The 12,784-nt window shown below is 45.1% G+C and overlaps 2 protein-coding genes across 4 annotated transcripts in view; one reads left to right on the top strand and one right to left on the bottom strand.

The window, feature by feature from the left end:
* Window positions 1-6,320: 6,320 nt before the first annotated feature.
* On the top strand, window positions 6,321-12,030 carry LOC120956012 (dynamin-1-like protein). The gene is made up of 4 exons (XM_040377349.2): window positions 6,321-6,717; window positions 7,043-8,867; window positions 10,073-10,284; window positions 10,358-12,030. The coding sequence occupies exons 1-4, from the start codon at window positions 6,616-6,618 to the stop codon at window positions 10,412-10,414; spliced, it is 2,196 nt and encodes a 731-aa protein (XP_040233283.2). The 5' UTR covers window positions 6,321-6,615; the 3' UTR covers window positions 10,415-12,030.
* Window positions 12,031-12,226: 196 nt separating this feature from the next.
* The window catches only part of LOC120956013 (actin-related protein 2/3 complex subunit 5-C), a 1,030-nt gene continuing 472 nt past the window's right edge, over window positions 12,227-12,784 (bottom strand). For all 3 annotated transcript variants that reach the window (XM_049609423.1, XM_049609422.1, XM_049609424.1), the window contains exon 3: window positions 12,227-12,784. This exon is cut by the window's right edge and continues 28 nt beyond it. In XM_049609423.1, coding sequence (XP_049465380.1) covers window positions 12,496-12,784 — 289 coding nt within the window. In that variant the 3' untranslated portion in view covers window positions 12,227-12,495.

Raw genomic sequence — 12,784 nt, 5'->3', positions numbered from 1 at the left:
AGCGCACAGTTAGAGTGTGTTCGCGAGCCGATCGAGCAGGAGCTCTCGGCAGGGGCGCTCGGTGCGGCGCGGCCACCGCACTTGTTATTTTGAAGTGTATTGTGTATTGTGTATCTTATTTATTTTGTATGTTGTATGAGTGTAATAAAATAATTAAGTGCAAAAGTTCTAAACATAAAACTAGTCCAGAGCCGTTGGTCCGGAGCCGTTGATTCATCGCCGGCTCTGGAGCCATTGATTCGCCGCCGGCTCCGGGCTGTTGGTACGGAGCCGGCTCCGGAGCTGTTGGTGCGGATCCGGCTCTGGAGCTGTTGGTGTAGATCTGGCTCTGGAGCCGTGGGTGCCATTGGTGCACTCCAAAACACCCATTCCTATTCGGCAGTAACACTATGACAAAAGTATGAATGTGTGTGTTAACTTTCAGCCAATTCTATTTCGTTTGCTTGTAGTGGTTGGTATCATTTTAAAAGAGATGATTTCAGTGTTAATTTCAAAATATTGTTACACATCATGCAAAAAAATTTAACTGTACACAATTGTAATTCAACATTTGAAAGAAAAGGAAAAGACATAAGCATCCACTTAAAACATGCAGCAAGGCCGGTTGGGGTGTTGGAGTTACTGCACATTTTTGATTAAAAAAAATATTGATAGGATTTTTAAAATTCTAATTTTACAACGATATGTTATAAAACATTATTATGAACCTATAAGACAGTTTACATTCAAATCTTACTACAAATTCAAAAGATATACTCTTTTAATCACAAAAAACATCATTCTTCCATACAAATTGTATGGCCTACCCGGGTAGGTGGTAGTACGATTACGTAAAGTTTTTTGGTCGTACACAAGACGGTTAAATGGTTGCGTTCTCAACAGTGCTCCTGCCGAAATCTGCCAATATAATCTGGCCACACTGGACCGCAGGGCAAAAGCTCCCTCGAAAGGTCAATAACCGTCGCAAAACGTCAAAAACGACCGTCGCCAGCGCCTCGAAATCGTTGCGAGTTTCGCTCGCTGGCGACGTCGGTTTGCAGTACATGCGACGCCGGTTTTGACGTTTTGCGACGGTTTTGCGACGGTGGCCGCCAAAAAGCTCGCCTGACCTGCGGACCAGTGTGGCCAGATTATATTGGCAGATTTTGGCAGGAGCACTGTTCAGAACGCAACAATTTAAATTTAATCAATTATTTTAATGATTATCCTACTAGCAAAGAGAATGAAAAAGTATGCGACTTTCAGACGAGGGGCATGTAGAAGCAGGGGGAGACGGTTGGAAATACACGGAATTACGCAGAGCCGCGAGCGTGTTTTGGTTTCCACACAGTTTTTGCACTCACACAATTACACATGTGTGAATGTGTGCGTTCACTTTCAGCCTGCGCGCTCAGTTTGGTTTTCTCCTAGCGGCATGGTGGTATCGGTGTCTCGCTCGCACTAGTGCATCTTGTTCGGGAAGAAACGGAAAGGAAGGGGTATGAGGAAAATACAATGAAACAGCGCGATCGAGCGTTCTTTTCAGTGAGAGCGCCTCGTGTATTTTAAAGGCATGCAAGAGAGCGTCGGTCTGGTGGTACAGTCGTCAACTCGAACGACTTAATAACATGCCTGTCGTGGGTTCAAGCCCCGAATAGACCGACCCCCATAGGTAGGACTGACTATCCTGCTATGGTACCAATAAGTCACTGAAAGCCAAGCCCACTTCACTAGTGGGTACAGGCAGGCCTTGACCGGCAGCGACTGTTGTGCCAAATGAAGAAGAAGAATGAGCAAGAGAGCGCATTCTCCCTGTGGTAGCGCTCCATCCGCCATTCATTAATTATTAGCCCAAAACAACGGACTTCGGATCCGATCTTGGGCCGGACCCCCACCGTGTGTTTCTACCTTCCCCTCGCCTGAAAATTTCATTCTCTTTGTCTGTCGGGTAAGCTTTAACCGCCGACAGCGAGATTCAAATTCAAATTTAAATGACTTTCTTTGACGAGAAATTTTCGGAATCCACGCAACTGACATTTTCTACTTATTAGAAGTGTGCAATTATAGAGGAATTTCTATGTTATGTGCGTGCAGTAAACTGTTTGAAAAGATAATGTCTCGTCATATGCTCCAAGCCTTTTCACCATTAATTTCTAATGTTCAACATGGCTTTATGCCGAAACGATCGATTGAGACCAATCTAATATACTTACTTAACTTTTGCCACTCCTATATTGACAAGGGCTTACAGGTTGACGTCATTTATACTGACTTCTGCGCTGCTTTTGACAAGGTCAACCACTTTCTATTGCTATCTAAATTATCAAAGTATGGTGTTCACACAAATGTTGTTGAGTGGTTAAGAAGTTATTTAACTGATCGTTGCATTAACGTTAAGATAGGAACTAGTTTATCTGCCACATTCCATAATTTATCTGGTGTTCCTCAAGGGAGTATATTAGGACCTTTACTATTTATTATATTTATTAACGATGTCGTGTTTGCTATTCCTCATGTTAAATTGTTATTATATGCTGACGATCTAAAAATGTTCCTACCTGTTAAATATTCTGACGACTGTGAAATGTTACAAGACTCGTTAAACTATTTTCCTGCATGGTGTTTTAATAATGAAATGTTACTTAATGTTAGCAAATGTAGTTGTATAACATTCTCAAAGAAAAAAAATCCTATTATTTATAACTACAAAATCAATGAAGACAGCGTTCCACGTTTTTCTCAGGTTCGGGACTTAGGAGTTATTTTAGACAGTAAGCTTAGTTTATCTAGCCATTATCAAACTATCGTCACTAAAGCTCTTAAACTGTTAGGATTTGTCTTACGTGTCTCGGCCGACTTTAAAGATCCTTTCAGTTTAAAAACATTATACTGTTCTCTAGTCCGTCCCATCCTGGAATTTGCCAGTGTAGTTTGGTGTCCCCATCAAATCACATACATAGATAAAATTGAAAAAAATCAGAAAAAAATCACACGTGTTATGTTTCATCGTCTTCCCTGGTCAAACCAAATTCCACGTCCTTCGTATAATGTTCGGTGTTTACTATTTGGCTTAGAGACTTTACAGCATAGGAGAACTACGGCTCAGATAACTTTCATGCATAAATTATTAATTGGAGATTTTGATGCACCTGACATTTTAAATTTTATTTGCTTTTCTACTCCCTCTAGAGGTCTTAGAAGTAGAGAGCTACTAAGAAGCCCTTTTAGATCGACTGGTTTTGGTGCCAATGATCCACTGCTCAAAATGATTGATGTGTATAATAGGTTAGGGTTATCAGCAGATTTCAATCAATCCGTTAGTCAGCTGCGTCAGCATATTCAAGTTAGTTCTAGGGCCATAATTTAAACTTGTACACTGTAAGCATTAAGTTATTTAGGCATACTGCCCGATAACTTTGATTTAAATAAATAAATAAATAAATAAATAAATAAATAAATTATGAACATTAAATTTTAACGGATAAAAAGTGCCAGGCAAACAAACGTGCATCAGCGCGTTAAGTAACAAATGTGGTTAACAATCCTTGAAATAGCATCCCAAGCGCCACAGATTAAGCTTAAACGACTGAAAAATCAAATATCTGTGATTTTTGGTAGGATAAATGGAAAATCGGTAGTTTTAGGGAGGTCATCTGTGAATCGGTAGGCGTATAAAAAAACGGTAGGAATACAGATAAATCGGTATTTCTGGTCACTCTGATGGACACGGCATGGTTTTGACAGGTGACAGTTGAGCGGTAAGTTTGGGTTTTGGCTGGCTGCTTTGAGCAGTGGTTAGACGGATGCGTTTTGGAATGTTACCGTAGCAATAGACGATGCGCAATCTCAGATTGCGCATATATTTATCTGTCAAACGGCCCGATTTGATATATTTATCCAAAGTGTATGAAGATCAGGTGGTCTCATAGCCTGTTTTTTATAGCAAAAGTTGAACGTCACTTTTTGACAGCATGGGTGAAAACATTTCCCCAAACAAGCTTTCTGATGACTTGCCTAATACACAAACAATCTTAAGGCCGGGCTACATTGATCGTACTCGCAAGCGTAATTTTGATTTTCACTAGCGCATCTGGTGGCGGCTGGTGGAAGCTTTTTTTGGTCGTCGGGGGAATGGTCGTGCCGGATCTCAAAATTAATTAGTTTTTTCACCGTTTTTCGTTGCGAAAACGGCTGAAATACTTGCACAACATATTTATGTATCAGTAACAAAGCTTTCCCAGTCCAGTTAAAGTGAAAACATGGAAAAATAACGTATTTTCTGGAGCATCCCCAAATTGTTTGGCAAAATGCTTCGGGCAGCCGCCGCCAGATGCGCTAGTGAAAATCGAAATTATACGTGCGACTACGATCAATGTAGCCCGGCCTTTAGAATCTTCGTTATTTGCACTGAAATACCTTAAAAAGCACTCAAAATATTTGTTATTGTAAGCTAAACCAAATCTGAACTAATTAAAATCCATTTTTGGATCAAAATAATGCCGTCGATGAGGACACCAATGTGTACTACGAATGTGTTGCTAAAAACAAAGCGAAACGTTCCTATGGAAATTCATTTCACCCATTCTGTCAAAAAGAGCTTTTTTTGATTCCGAAATTAGTTGTCAATTTGTATGGGACGAGACCACCTGATATTGTGAAATATATTCACGAAAAGGGGCTGGCTGTGATATTTGGAGGAAATTTGAATAGGAAAGTGTACACCTTTATCGCTGGTCGGTTTGCAACTGTATATTCGTTTGTCCTTTTTTGTATATAATATTTCATGCAGTTCATAATTCGTGTAGATCGAGCAGTTTCTAACGTCGAGTAGTTTATAACCTAATCTTAGTTTCCTAACGCTTTGTTTTATGCAATTCAAATTTATGTTCGAAAATAATTATTCTAATTCCAACAGATATTCATACACTTTGTATTTATCTGTCAAAAAATATTTATATATCTCGGACATATAATCTTGAAAATTTATGCGCAATCTTGGCGCAATCTGAAAATGTATGGAAATGACGTTTATAGCTCAGGGTTGGCTACGCGAAATGACTTATGTTTTGATAAAACGAATGTATGCGCAATCTGAGATTGCGCATCGTGTATTAATACGGTTATACGGACGTCACACGAGGCGTAAACTCAAAAAGTTTACGCTTGATTTGTATGGGAGAGCGTAAACTTCCTGTCAAAAGATTATAAGGTTGTATGACTGAAATTCAGTTTACGCCAAAGTTTACGCTTCGTGTGACGTCCGTATTAAGCCGGGTCCACACAACAGCGTACAGGTATTCCCCGATATTAAAAGGCAATAGCGTATCTTGAATATTAGCGTAAATCGAATTTCGAGGGTTTCAGGCAAATTATATGAGGTGTGAGGTATGAGGTGAAATATAAAGCGAAATAAACTATTTGACAGGTGAAATATCCGTTAGGTTACGCTTCATAGCAACAAACCGATGTGCAAGGTAAACAACCCAAGTGCCACAAATCCACTAAACGACCACTAAAGGGTTCTAAACGACTCAAGCTTTCAACCTAAACGGAATATATAAAGACTTCGTTTAGCAGACGGCAAACGAATCGTGCATTCTAAAAATAGTAAAATGCTGGTGGCGCCATCTGTTGGTGGAATACTCAACCAGTAAGGCTTCTTCGCTTGGAGGAGAGCTTTCACACTCCCTCTGTACTGTTGTATGGTTTCGCATTGAATTTATGCATCGCTAGAACTAGAATATAATGATGAGTTGTAATACGCCATCTATTGAGCAAAAACCAATGATGCTATGGAGATTTCGTTTTTTCTATTGATATTTGATTTTCCAGTCGTTTAAGCTTAATCTGTGGCACTTGGGTTTCCTATAATTCTTAAAAAAAAACAATAATTCCGATGTCGGAATGTTTACTCGTGATAAGAAATTAGTCCGATGTGTGTGTTTCAAGGTTTTACAATAAAGTAACTTATCAAGAAAATTTAATTCGTCAAATGCCATGTTGGTTCCAATAGAACGTCCCTGTGAACGTCATACAACAAAATCACAACAGTGGCAGTAAGATAGCAATGGTGCCAAAGGATTGAAAAGACGCTGTAGTGGCTTTTTAAGTAATAATTTAAATTATTAAGAACATCAGCATGATTTTAGTTTTTGTAGTTATATATCCAGCAAAACAAACCTAAACTGTCAGTCGCCATGTGACGTTACTAATTAACAAAAAAAAATCCAATTTGCTTTGCACGTTTAACCGCCAATTCAAAAACGGCGCATCGTGTAGACGCGGCTTCATCGCAACTTATCGTTCATCCATCAGTGCGCATTTGAAGCAACGGTAGAAAAGGAAAAAAGGAGGGGGGAGCGTGAGCCAAAGACATATCGCCAATTTTCAGCTCGACGCGAACGCACAACGACGGAGGTGTGTGATAAAAACTTTGCACCTTTTGCTTCACCATTCACCATCGGCTGCAAAAACGGTCGTACGGTCGCGAACGGTACAAACGCTTCCGCACAGTGAGCGAGGTGCGTGTGAAACAGACGGAAGGGGAGCGTGTGCGTGCGTGCGTGTGTGCGTTTTAGGGCAACAGCGAAAGGGTAACAGCAAACAAACCGCGACCGTACCAGCGGGGAAATAGCGATGGAAGCCCTCATTCCGGTGGTCAACAAGCTGCAGGATGTGTTCAACACCGTCGGCTCGGATGCCATCCAGCTGCCACAGATTGTCGTCCTCGGCAGTCAGGTAAGGGGTTTTTGAGGGGCGTAATGTGGCATTGGAGCGCTGTCTTTGGTTTCCAACTGGCGAGGACAGAAGGACATGTTTATGCATTATCACGGGCATGTTTTTTTGGTTGCATATCGAACAACTGATTGGAGAAATTATGTAACGAGCAAAATTTGGAAACCATTTTCACCGCTTGCCTCGCTCACTCGTCTATTATTTTGGTCGATGAATAATTCCGACCGAGTCAAAGCAAACACTGACCGTCATCATTTTTTCTCTCTCTCTTTTTCATTTTTATGTCTCTCTCTCTCTCCCATTCCCCCTTTTTCTGCCCTCAACACAGAGCTCGGGCAAAAGTTCGGTCATAGAGAGTTTGGTCGGGCGAACGTTTCTGCCGCGTGGTACCGGCATCGTGACGCGCCGTCCGCTCGTCCTGCAGCTCGTCTACACGCCCCTGGATGACCGCGAGCACCGCTCGGCCGAGCATGGTACGGTGGCGGTGGAGGAGTGGGGCCGTTTTCTGCACATCAAAAACAAGGTGTTTACCGACTTTGACGAGATCCGGTCGGAGATTGAGAATGAGACGGACCGGATGGCGGGCGCCAACAAGGGCATCTGTCCGGAGCCGATCAATCTGAAGATTTACTCGACGAAGGTGGTCAACCTGACGCTGGTCGACCTGCCGGGCATTACGAAGGTGCCGGTCGGCGACCAGCCGGAAGACATCGAGGCACAGATCAAGGATCTGGTGCTGAAGTACATCGAGAACCCGAACTCGATCATACTGGCGGTGACGGCGGCCAACACCGACATGGCGACGAGCGAGGCGCTCAAGATGGCGAAGGACGTCGATCCGGACGGGCGCCGCACGCTGGCGGTGCTGACCAAGCTCGACCTGATGGACGCTGGCACGGACGCGATCGACATCCTGTGCGGGCGGGTCATCCCGGTGAAGCTGGGCATCATTGGCGTGATGAATCGCTCCCAGCAGGACATCATGGACAAGAAGACGATCGACGACCAGCTGCGGGACGAGGCCGCTTACCTGCAGCGCAAGTACCCGACGCTGGCGACGCGCAACGGCACCCCGTACCTGGCCAAAACGCTCAACCGGCTGCTGATGCATCACATCCGCGACTGTCTGCCGGATCTGAAGACGCGCGTCAACGTGATGGCGTCCCAGTTCCAGTCGCTGCTGAACTCGTACGGCGAGGACGTGACGGACAAGAGCCAGTGCCTGCTGCAGATCATTACCAAGTTTGCGTCCGCCTACTGCTCCACGATCGAGGGCACGTCGCGCAACATCGAGACGACAGAGCTGTGCGGCGGTGCGCGGATTTGCTACATTTTCCACGAAACGTTCGGCAAAACGCTCGACTCGATCCACCCGCTGACGGGGCTGACCAAGATGGACATACTGACGGCGATCCGGAATGCGACCGGGCCGCGGCCGGCCCTGTTCGTGCCGGAGGTAAGCTTCGAGCTGCTGGTGAAGCGGCAGATACGCCGCCTGGAGGATCCGTCCCTGCGCTGCGTGGAGCTGATCCACGAGGAGATGCAGCGGATCATCCAGCACTGCGGCACGGAGGTGCAGCAGGAGATGCTGCGCTTCCCGAAGCTGCACGAGAAGATTGTGGACGTGGTGACGCAGCTGCTGCGCCGCCGGCTGCCCACCACCAACTGCATGGTCGAGAACCTGGTGCAGATCGAGCTGGCGTACATCAACACGAAGCATCCGGACTTTCACAAGGATGCGGCGCTGGTGCCGAGCCTGATCAAGACCGACTCGCAGGACCAGTGGGCCATCCACCAGACGGGCAATCCGCCGAGCCGGCGGCCGGGGTCGAACCGGCAGCTGGCGCTGGTGGATAAGACGGGCATGCTGAACTTAAATCACGATGCACAGCAACAGCAGCAGCAGCAACAGCAGCAGCAGCAAAATCACGTGTCCGAGCAACCGGGTGGTTGGTTGGGTAGCATTTTGCCACCGAACATGGAGGCCATGATTGGGGCGCCAGGCAGCGAAAGTGGCAACAGTACGGCGAGCAATACGCCGACGCACGGTGTGCTGAGCCCGACCAAGCCGGTCAACCTGCTGCCCGACGTGCCGATGAACCATTCGTCGCGCAAGCTGACCGATAAGGAGCAGAAGGATTGTGACGTCATCGGTAAGTGCGGGGCGAAGATAGGGGCGATGTTTTACATTTTCTGTTTTATCACGGTGTGTGCTCACGGTTTTAACAGCAGAAAACATGTTTATATTAGAGGTGGGAGCTCGGAATCGGAACTACCCGATTCCGATTCCGTGTTTTGAATTAATTCCGGAGTCGATTCTGCAGTCGATTACGGAGTCGATTCCGGAGCCGTTTCTGAAGCCGATTCTACCGCCGACTGGAGTCGATTCCGGAGGCGATTCCGGAGCCGATTCCGAAGCCGATTTCTGAGTCGATTCCAAAGACGATTCCGTAGTCGATTCCAAAGACGATTCCGTAGTCGATTACGGAGACGATTCCGGAGCTGATTCCGATGCTGGAATCGATTCCGGAGTCGATTCCGGAAGCGATTCCGGAGTTGATTTCGGAGCCTATTCCGGAGATGACTCCGGTGCCGATTCGGAAGCCGATTCCGGAGCCTAATCCGATGCTGGAATCGATTCCGGAGTCGATTCCGGAGTCGATTCCGGAAGCGATTCCGGAGTTGATTTCGGAGAAGATTCCGCAGTTGGCTTCAATTCCGGAGTTGATTTCGGAGCCGATTCCGCAGTTGGCTTCAATTCCGGAGTCGACTCCGGAATCGGGTCCGGAATGGGAATCGACCTGGAAATCGCAATTTGCTCTGGTAACGGAATCAGGATTGACTCCAGAAATGGAATTAGCTCCGGAATGGGAATCAGTTCTTGAATTGAAATAAGAAGTTTCATAACCGAAATCAGTCCGAGAATCTCCAAGAGAATGGGTTGTTTTAAAAGTAAATTTTGATTCTTTGCTACTATCAACACGTAGCATCATTGTACCCAAACGTCTATTCTTATGGAGATGCCGAAACCGACTCCGTTCCGAGGACGTTATCGATCTGGAAGCCAATTCCCATTCCGGTGTCGATTCCGGAACCAAATCCGGACCCGATTCCGATTCCGGAACCAATTCCGAAGCCGAAGCTATTTTTTCCCATCACTAGTTTGTATGTGCACAGTGTGTGGCTTAAAGCTTGTTTCACTTTAACACGGTCCAGCGGGTTGCTTGGATAGCGAGCGTAGTAGTGTGGTTTGATCTCGTTGTTATGACGAGATTAGAAAGCATATTTCTTCAATTGCCGTGCATTAACGTGCTTTGTTGTTTTTTATGCCTCCCTCCCAACCTCCCCCTTTTTCCAGAACGCTTGATCAAATCGTACTTCTATATCGTGCGGAAATCGATCCAAGACTCCGTACCGAAGGCCATCATGCATTTCTTAGTCAACTTCGTCAAGGACAACCTGCAGTCGGAGCTGGTCACGCATCTGTACAAGTCCGACTCGGCGAACGAGCTGCTGAACGAGTCCGATCACATCTCGATCCGGCGCAAGGAGGCAAGCGACATGTTGAAGGTAAAAAGGCCAACATTCCTTACACGGCGTTGGAACGACTGTTGTGTTTAACCGCGTTCTTGTTTTTTTGTAGGCACTGACCCGCGCCAACCACATCATTAGCGAGATCCGGGAAACGCACATGTGGTAAGCAGTCTCGCGGTCGCGCTCGCCGTTCTCTAGTAATGCTATTTATTCTCGCACACCAAATACACCAAACAACGCCACACCACGCGGAAGTGGCCGTTAAGATGCGCGTTTCCGGTGCTGGTATAAAAAAACAACAAATGGAGAGTGATACCGTTAAACCATACTGTGTGTTAAAAGCTACATTGTGTGCGCTCGGTGGAAGAGAAAGAGATAGAGAGAGGATTAATGTGTGTGTGTATAGCTTAAAGTGTTTGTGCTTGGAAACACGCGCTGCACCTTCGTTTGTAGCTAAGCATCTTACGATGTGATGATTACATTTTTGATTAAATTAGAAATTATACACACATACAGCCCACTGCACACGCGCGCGAGCCATACAAATGACGGAGGAATAGGTAACTTCTTTTCCCGTAAAACCCCGTTTCAGTAGACAAGATAAAAGAGAGAGAGAGTGTGTGAAAGTGTATTCGTCGCGTAACGCATTCGTGAAAAATGTTAAATTCTATACAATATTTGCTAAATTATATGACACGCAATGGAAGGACACAGAAGAGTACGCAAGTACACACCGTCAAAAACGGGGCAAAGAAGGAAGAACAGGAAGCAGCGCGTGTGCGTAATCTTTAATGTTATAAAACACGCCGTTTGATTTTTCGAGCATTATTCTGTAGACAAACGCGCGCGCGCGCACGCCCTCTAAAGCGTTTAGATAACGTAGCGAAGGGGCGACACTACCTTTAAAAAATATCGTGTTTCCTTATCGTGCTGTTTTTCCATCTCCCCATTTCCCTCTCTATTGTCAAACTGTACTCGATATTACACTACCAATCTATCCGCCTTCCGATTACATTGCAGCATAGAAGAATGGAAAGCGAACGCGGCGCAAAATGTGCTGCAAATCTGCGAACGTATGGCGGAAATGCTTTTACTAGTCCAAACACACCATCCGGATGCTACCTAGGGCCAAGTTTGGAAGGGTGTACAGATACAAAAAAAAAACGATTCCATTCCCCCAGTCATCTCCAGCTAAAAAAGGGTCATTAGGACCATTTCCATTCTTCCGGTTTGGTAAGCACGGAACATTTCGCTCTCTTGATTTCGAAAATCTGAACCTTAGACACAGCAGAACATCCTGGAGTTCTAAATTATGTGTCACTAAATTATGCTCCCCTTCTTGGTCGCAATACAATACGCTCCAATCGTGGGTTTTGTGTGTTAATTTTGCGAAAATCTCATCGCTTTTGTTCGCACCATACCGGGGAAAGGGGGTGGTCAGTACGGTTTTGCAAAATTCTAGTTAGCTCAATGTGTAGTGACGGTGAAATAGTAGAACGAAGAAGAACGGCATTTTTGTATGGTTAATCTTTTGTCTCCGTCTCGTGCTGTTTAGTACTCGACTGTCCTCATGCCACTACTGTGTGTGTGGGTTTGGGTGCTATAGCTGGTTGGCCTTTTAATTGTGACTGTGCATTTCATTTCTGCTGTTTAAATAGATGCTGTAGGAAAGTTACTGGTGGAAGACACCAAAAGACAGTAAAAATCGCGCGTGACACTGTGTCCCCCTGTGAAGGCAAGCCCTAAAAACAGGAACCGAATAATATAAAACATGATATTCAACATTCGTTTTTCCTTCCTCAATCTCCGCTAGTAGTGAATGATTTAAATGAAATTGAATTGAGAAATAAAAGATGCTCGATCCCATGCTGGCAAAAGGGACATCTAATTTTCCCTTTAGATTACATTTAATCGGTTCTTAAGTTTGTGTCATCTATAATGCATCATTTTTCCCTTAATTTCATAATCTTTGTTCTCCTGTTTTCGATATATCGCCTATTTATTTAACAAATTCAAAATAAACCACAATCACAACCGCCGCGCCTCTCTCTCCTTTATGCGGATGTCGGATGTACAATCGAGGAAAAACTGTACGGCAAAAAGAAATACTTTCATAAACAAAATGCTAAAACTGTGCAGCAGCTATCTAAAAGGAAGAAATAACTTTCAAAAAGATGAAAAATGACTTTGCTCTCTCTCTGGTACGATTGCTGATTTCCAATCACTCGTAGAGTGAATGGAACAGACTTATGCGCGTGCACTATCCGACAGCACCCGGACGATGCTTCCTACTCCTCCCTTGGCGAACACTTTCTCGTGCCAGGTCAGCAGGTGTCCGCTCGAACCTTCCGAGGGAATTTCGAACCCGCGGTAGATGTACTTCATCAGCACGTCGCACAGTTCCGGATCGTCCAGCGACTCGATGGCGGCATCGATCTGGGACGATTTAATCGACAGCAGCACACGCAACGTGAGGCTCAGCGCATTGTCCTTCACCTGCTGGTTTTTGCACATCAGCGGTGCATTCTGGAGGACG

The sequence above is a fragment of the Anopheles coluzzii genome, chromosome 3 (genome assembly GCF_943734685.1).
Source record: "Anopheles coluzzii chromosome 3, AcolN3, whole genome shotgun sequence".
Taxonomy (NCBI): domain Eukaryota; kingdom Metazoa; phylum Arthropoda; class Insecta; order Diptera; family Culicidae; genus Anopheles; species Anopheles coluzzii.
The sequence above is the reverse complement of the archived record's forward strand: the minus strand, read 5'-3'. Positions and strand labels throughout refer to the sequence as shown.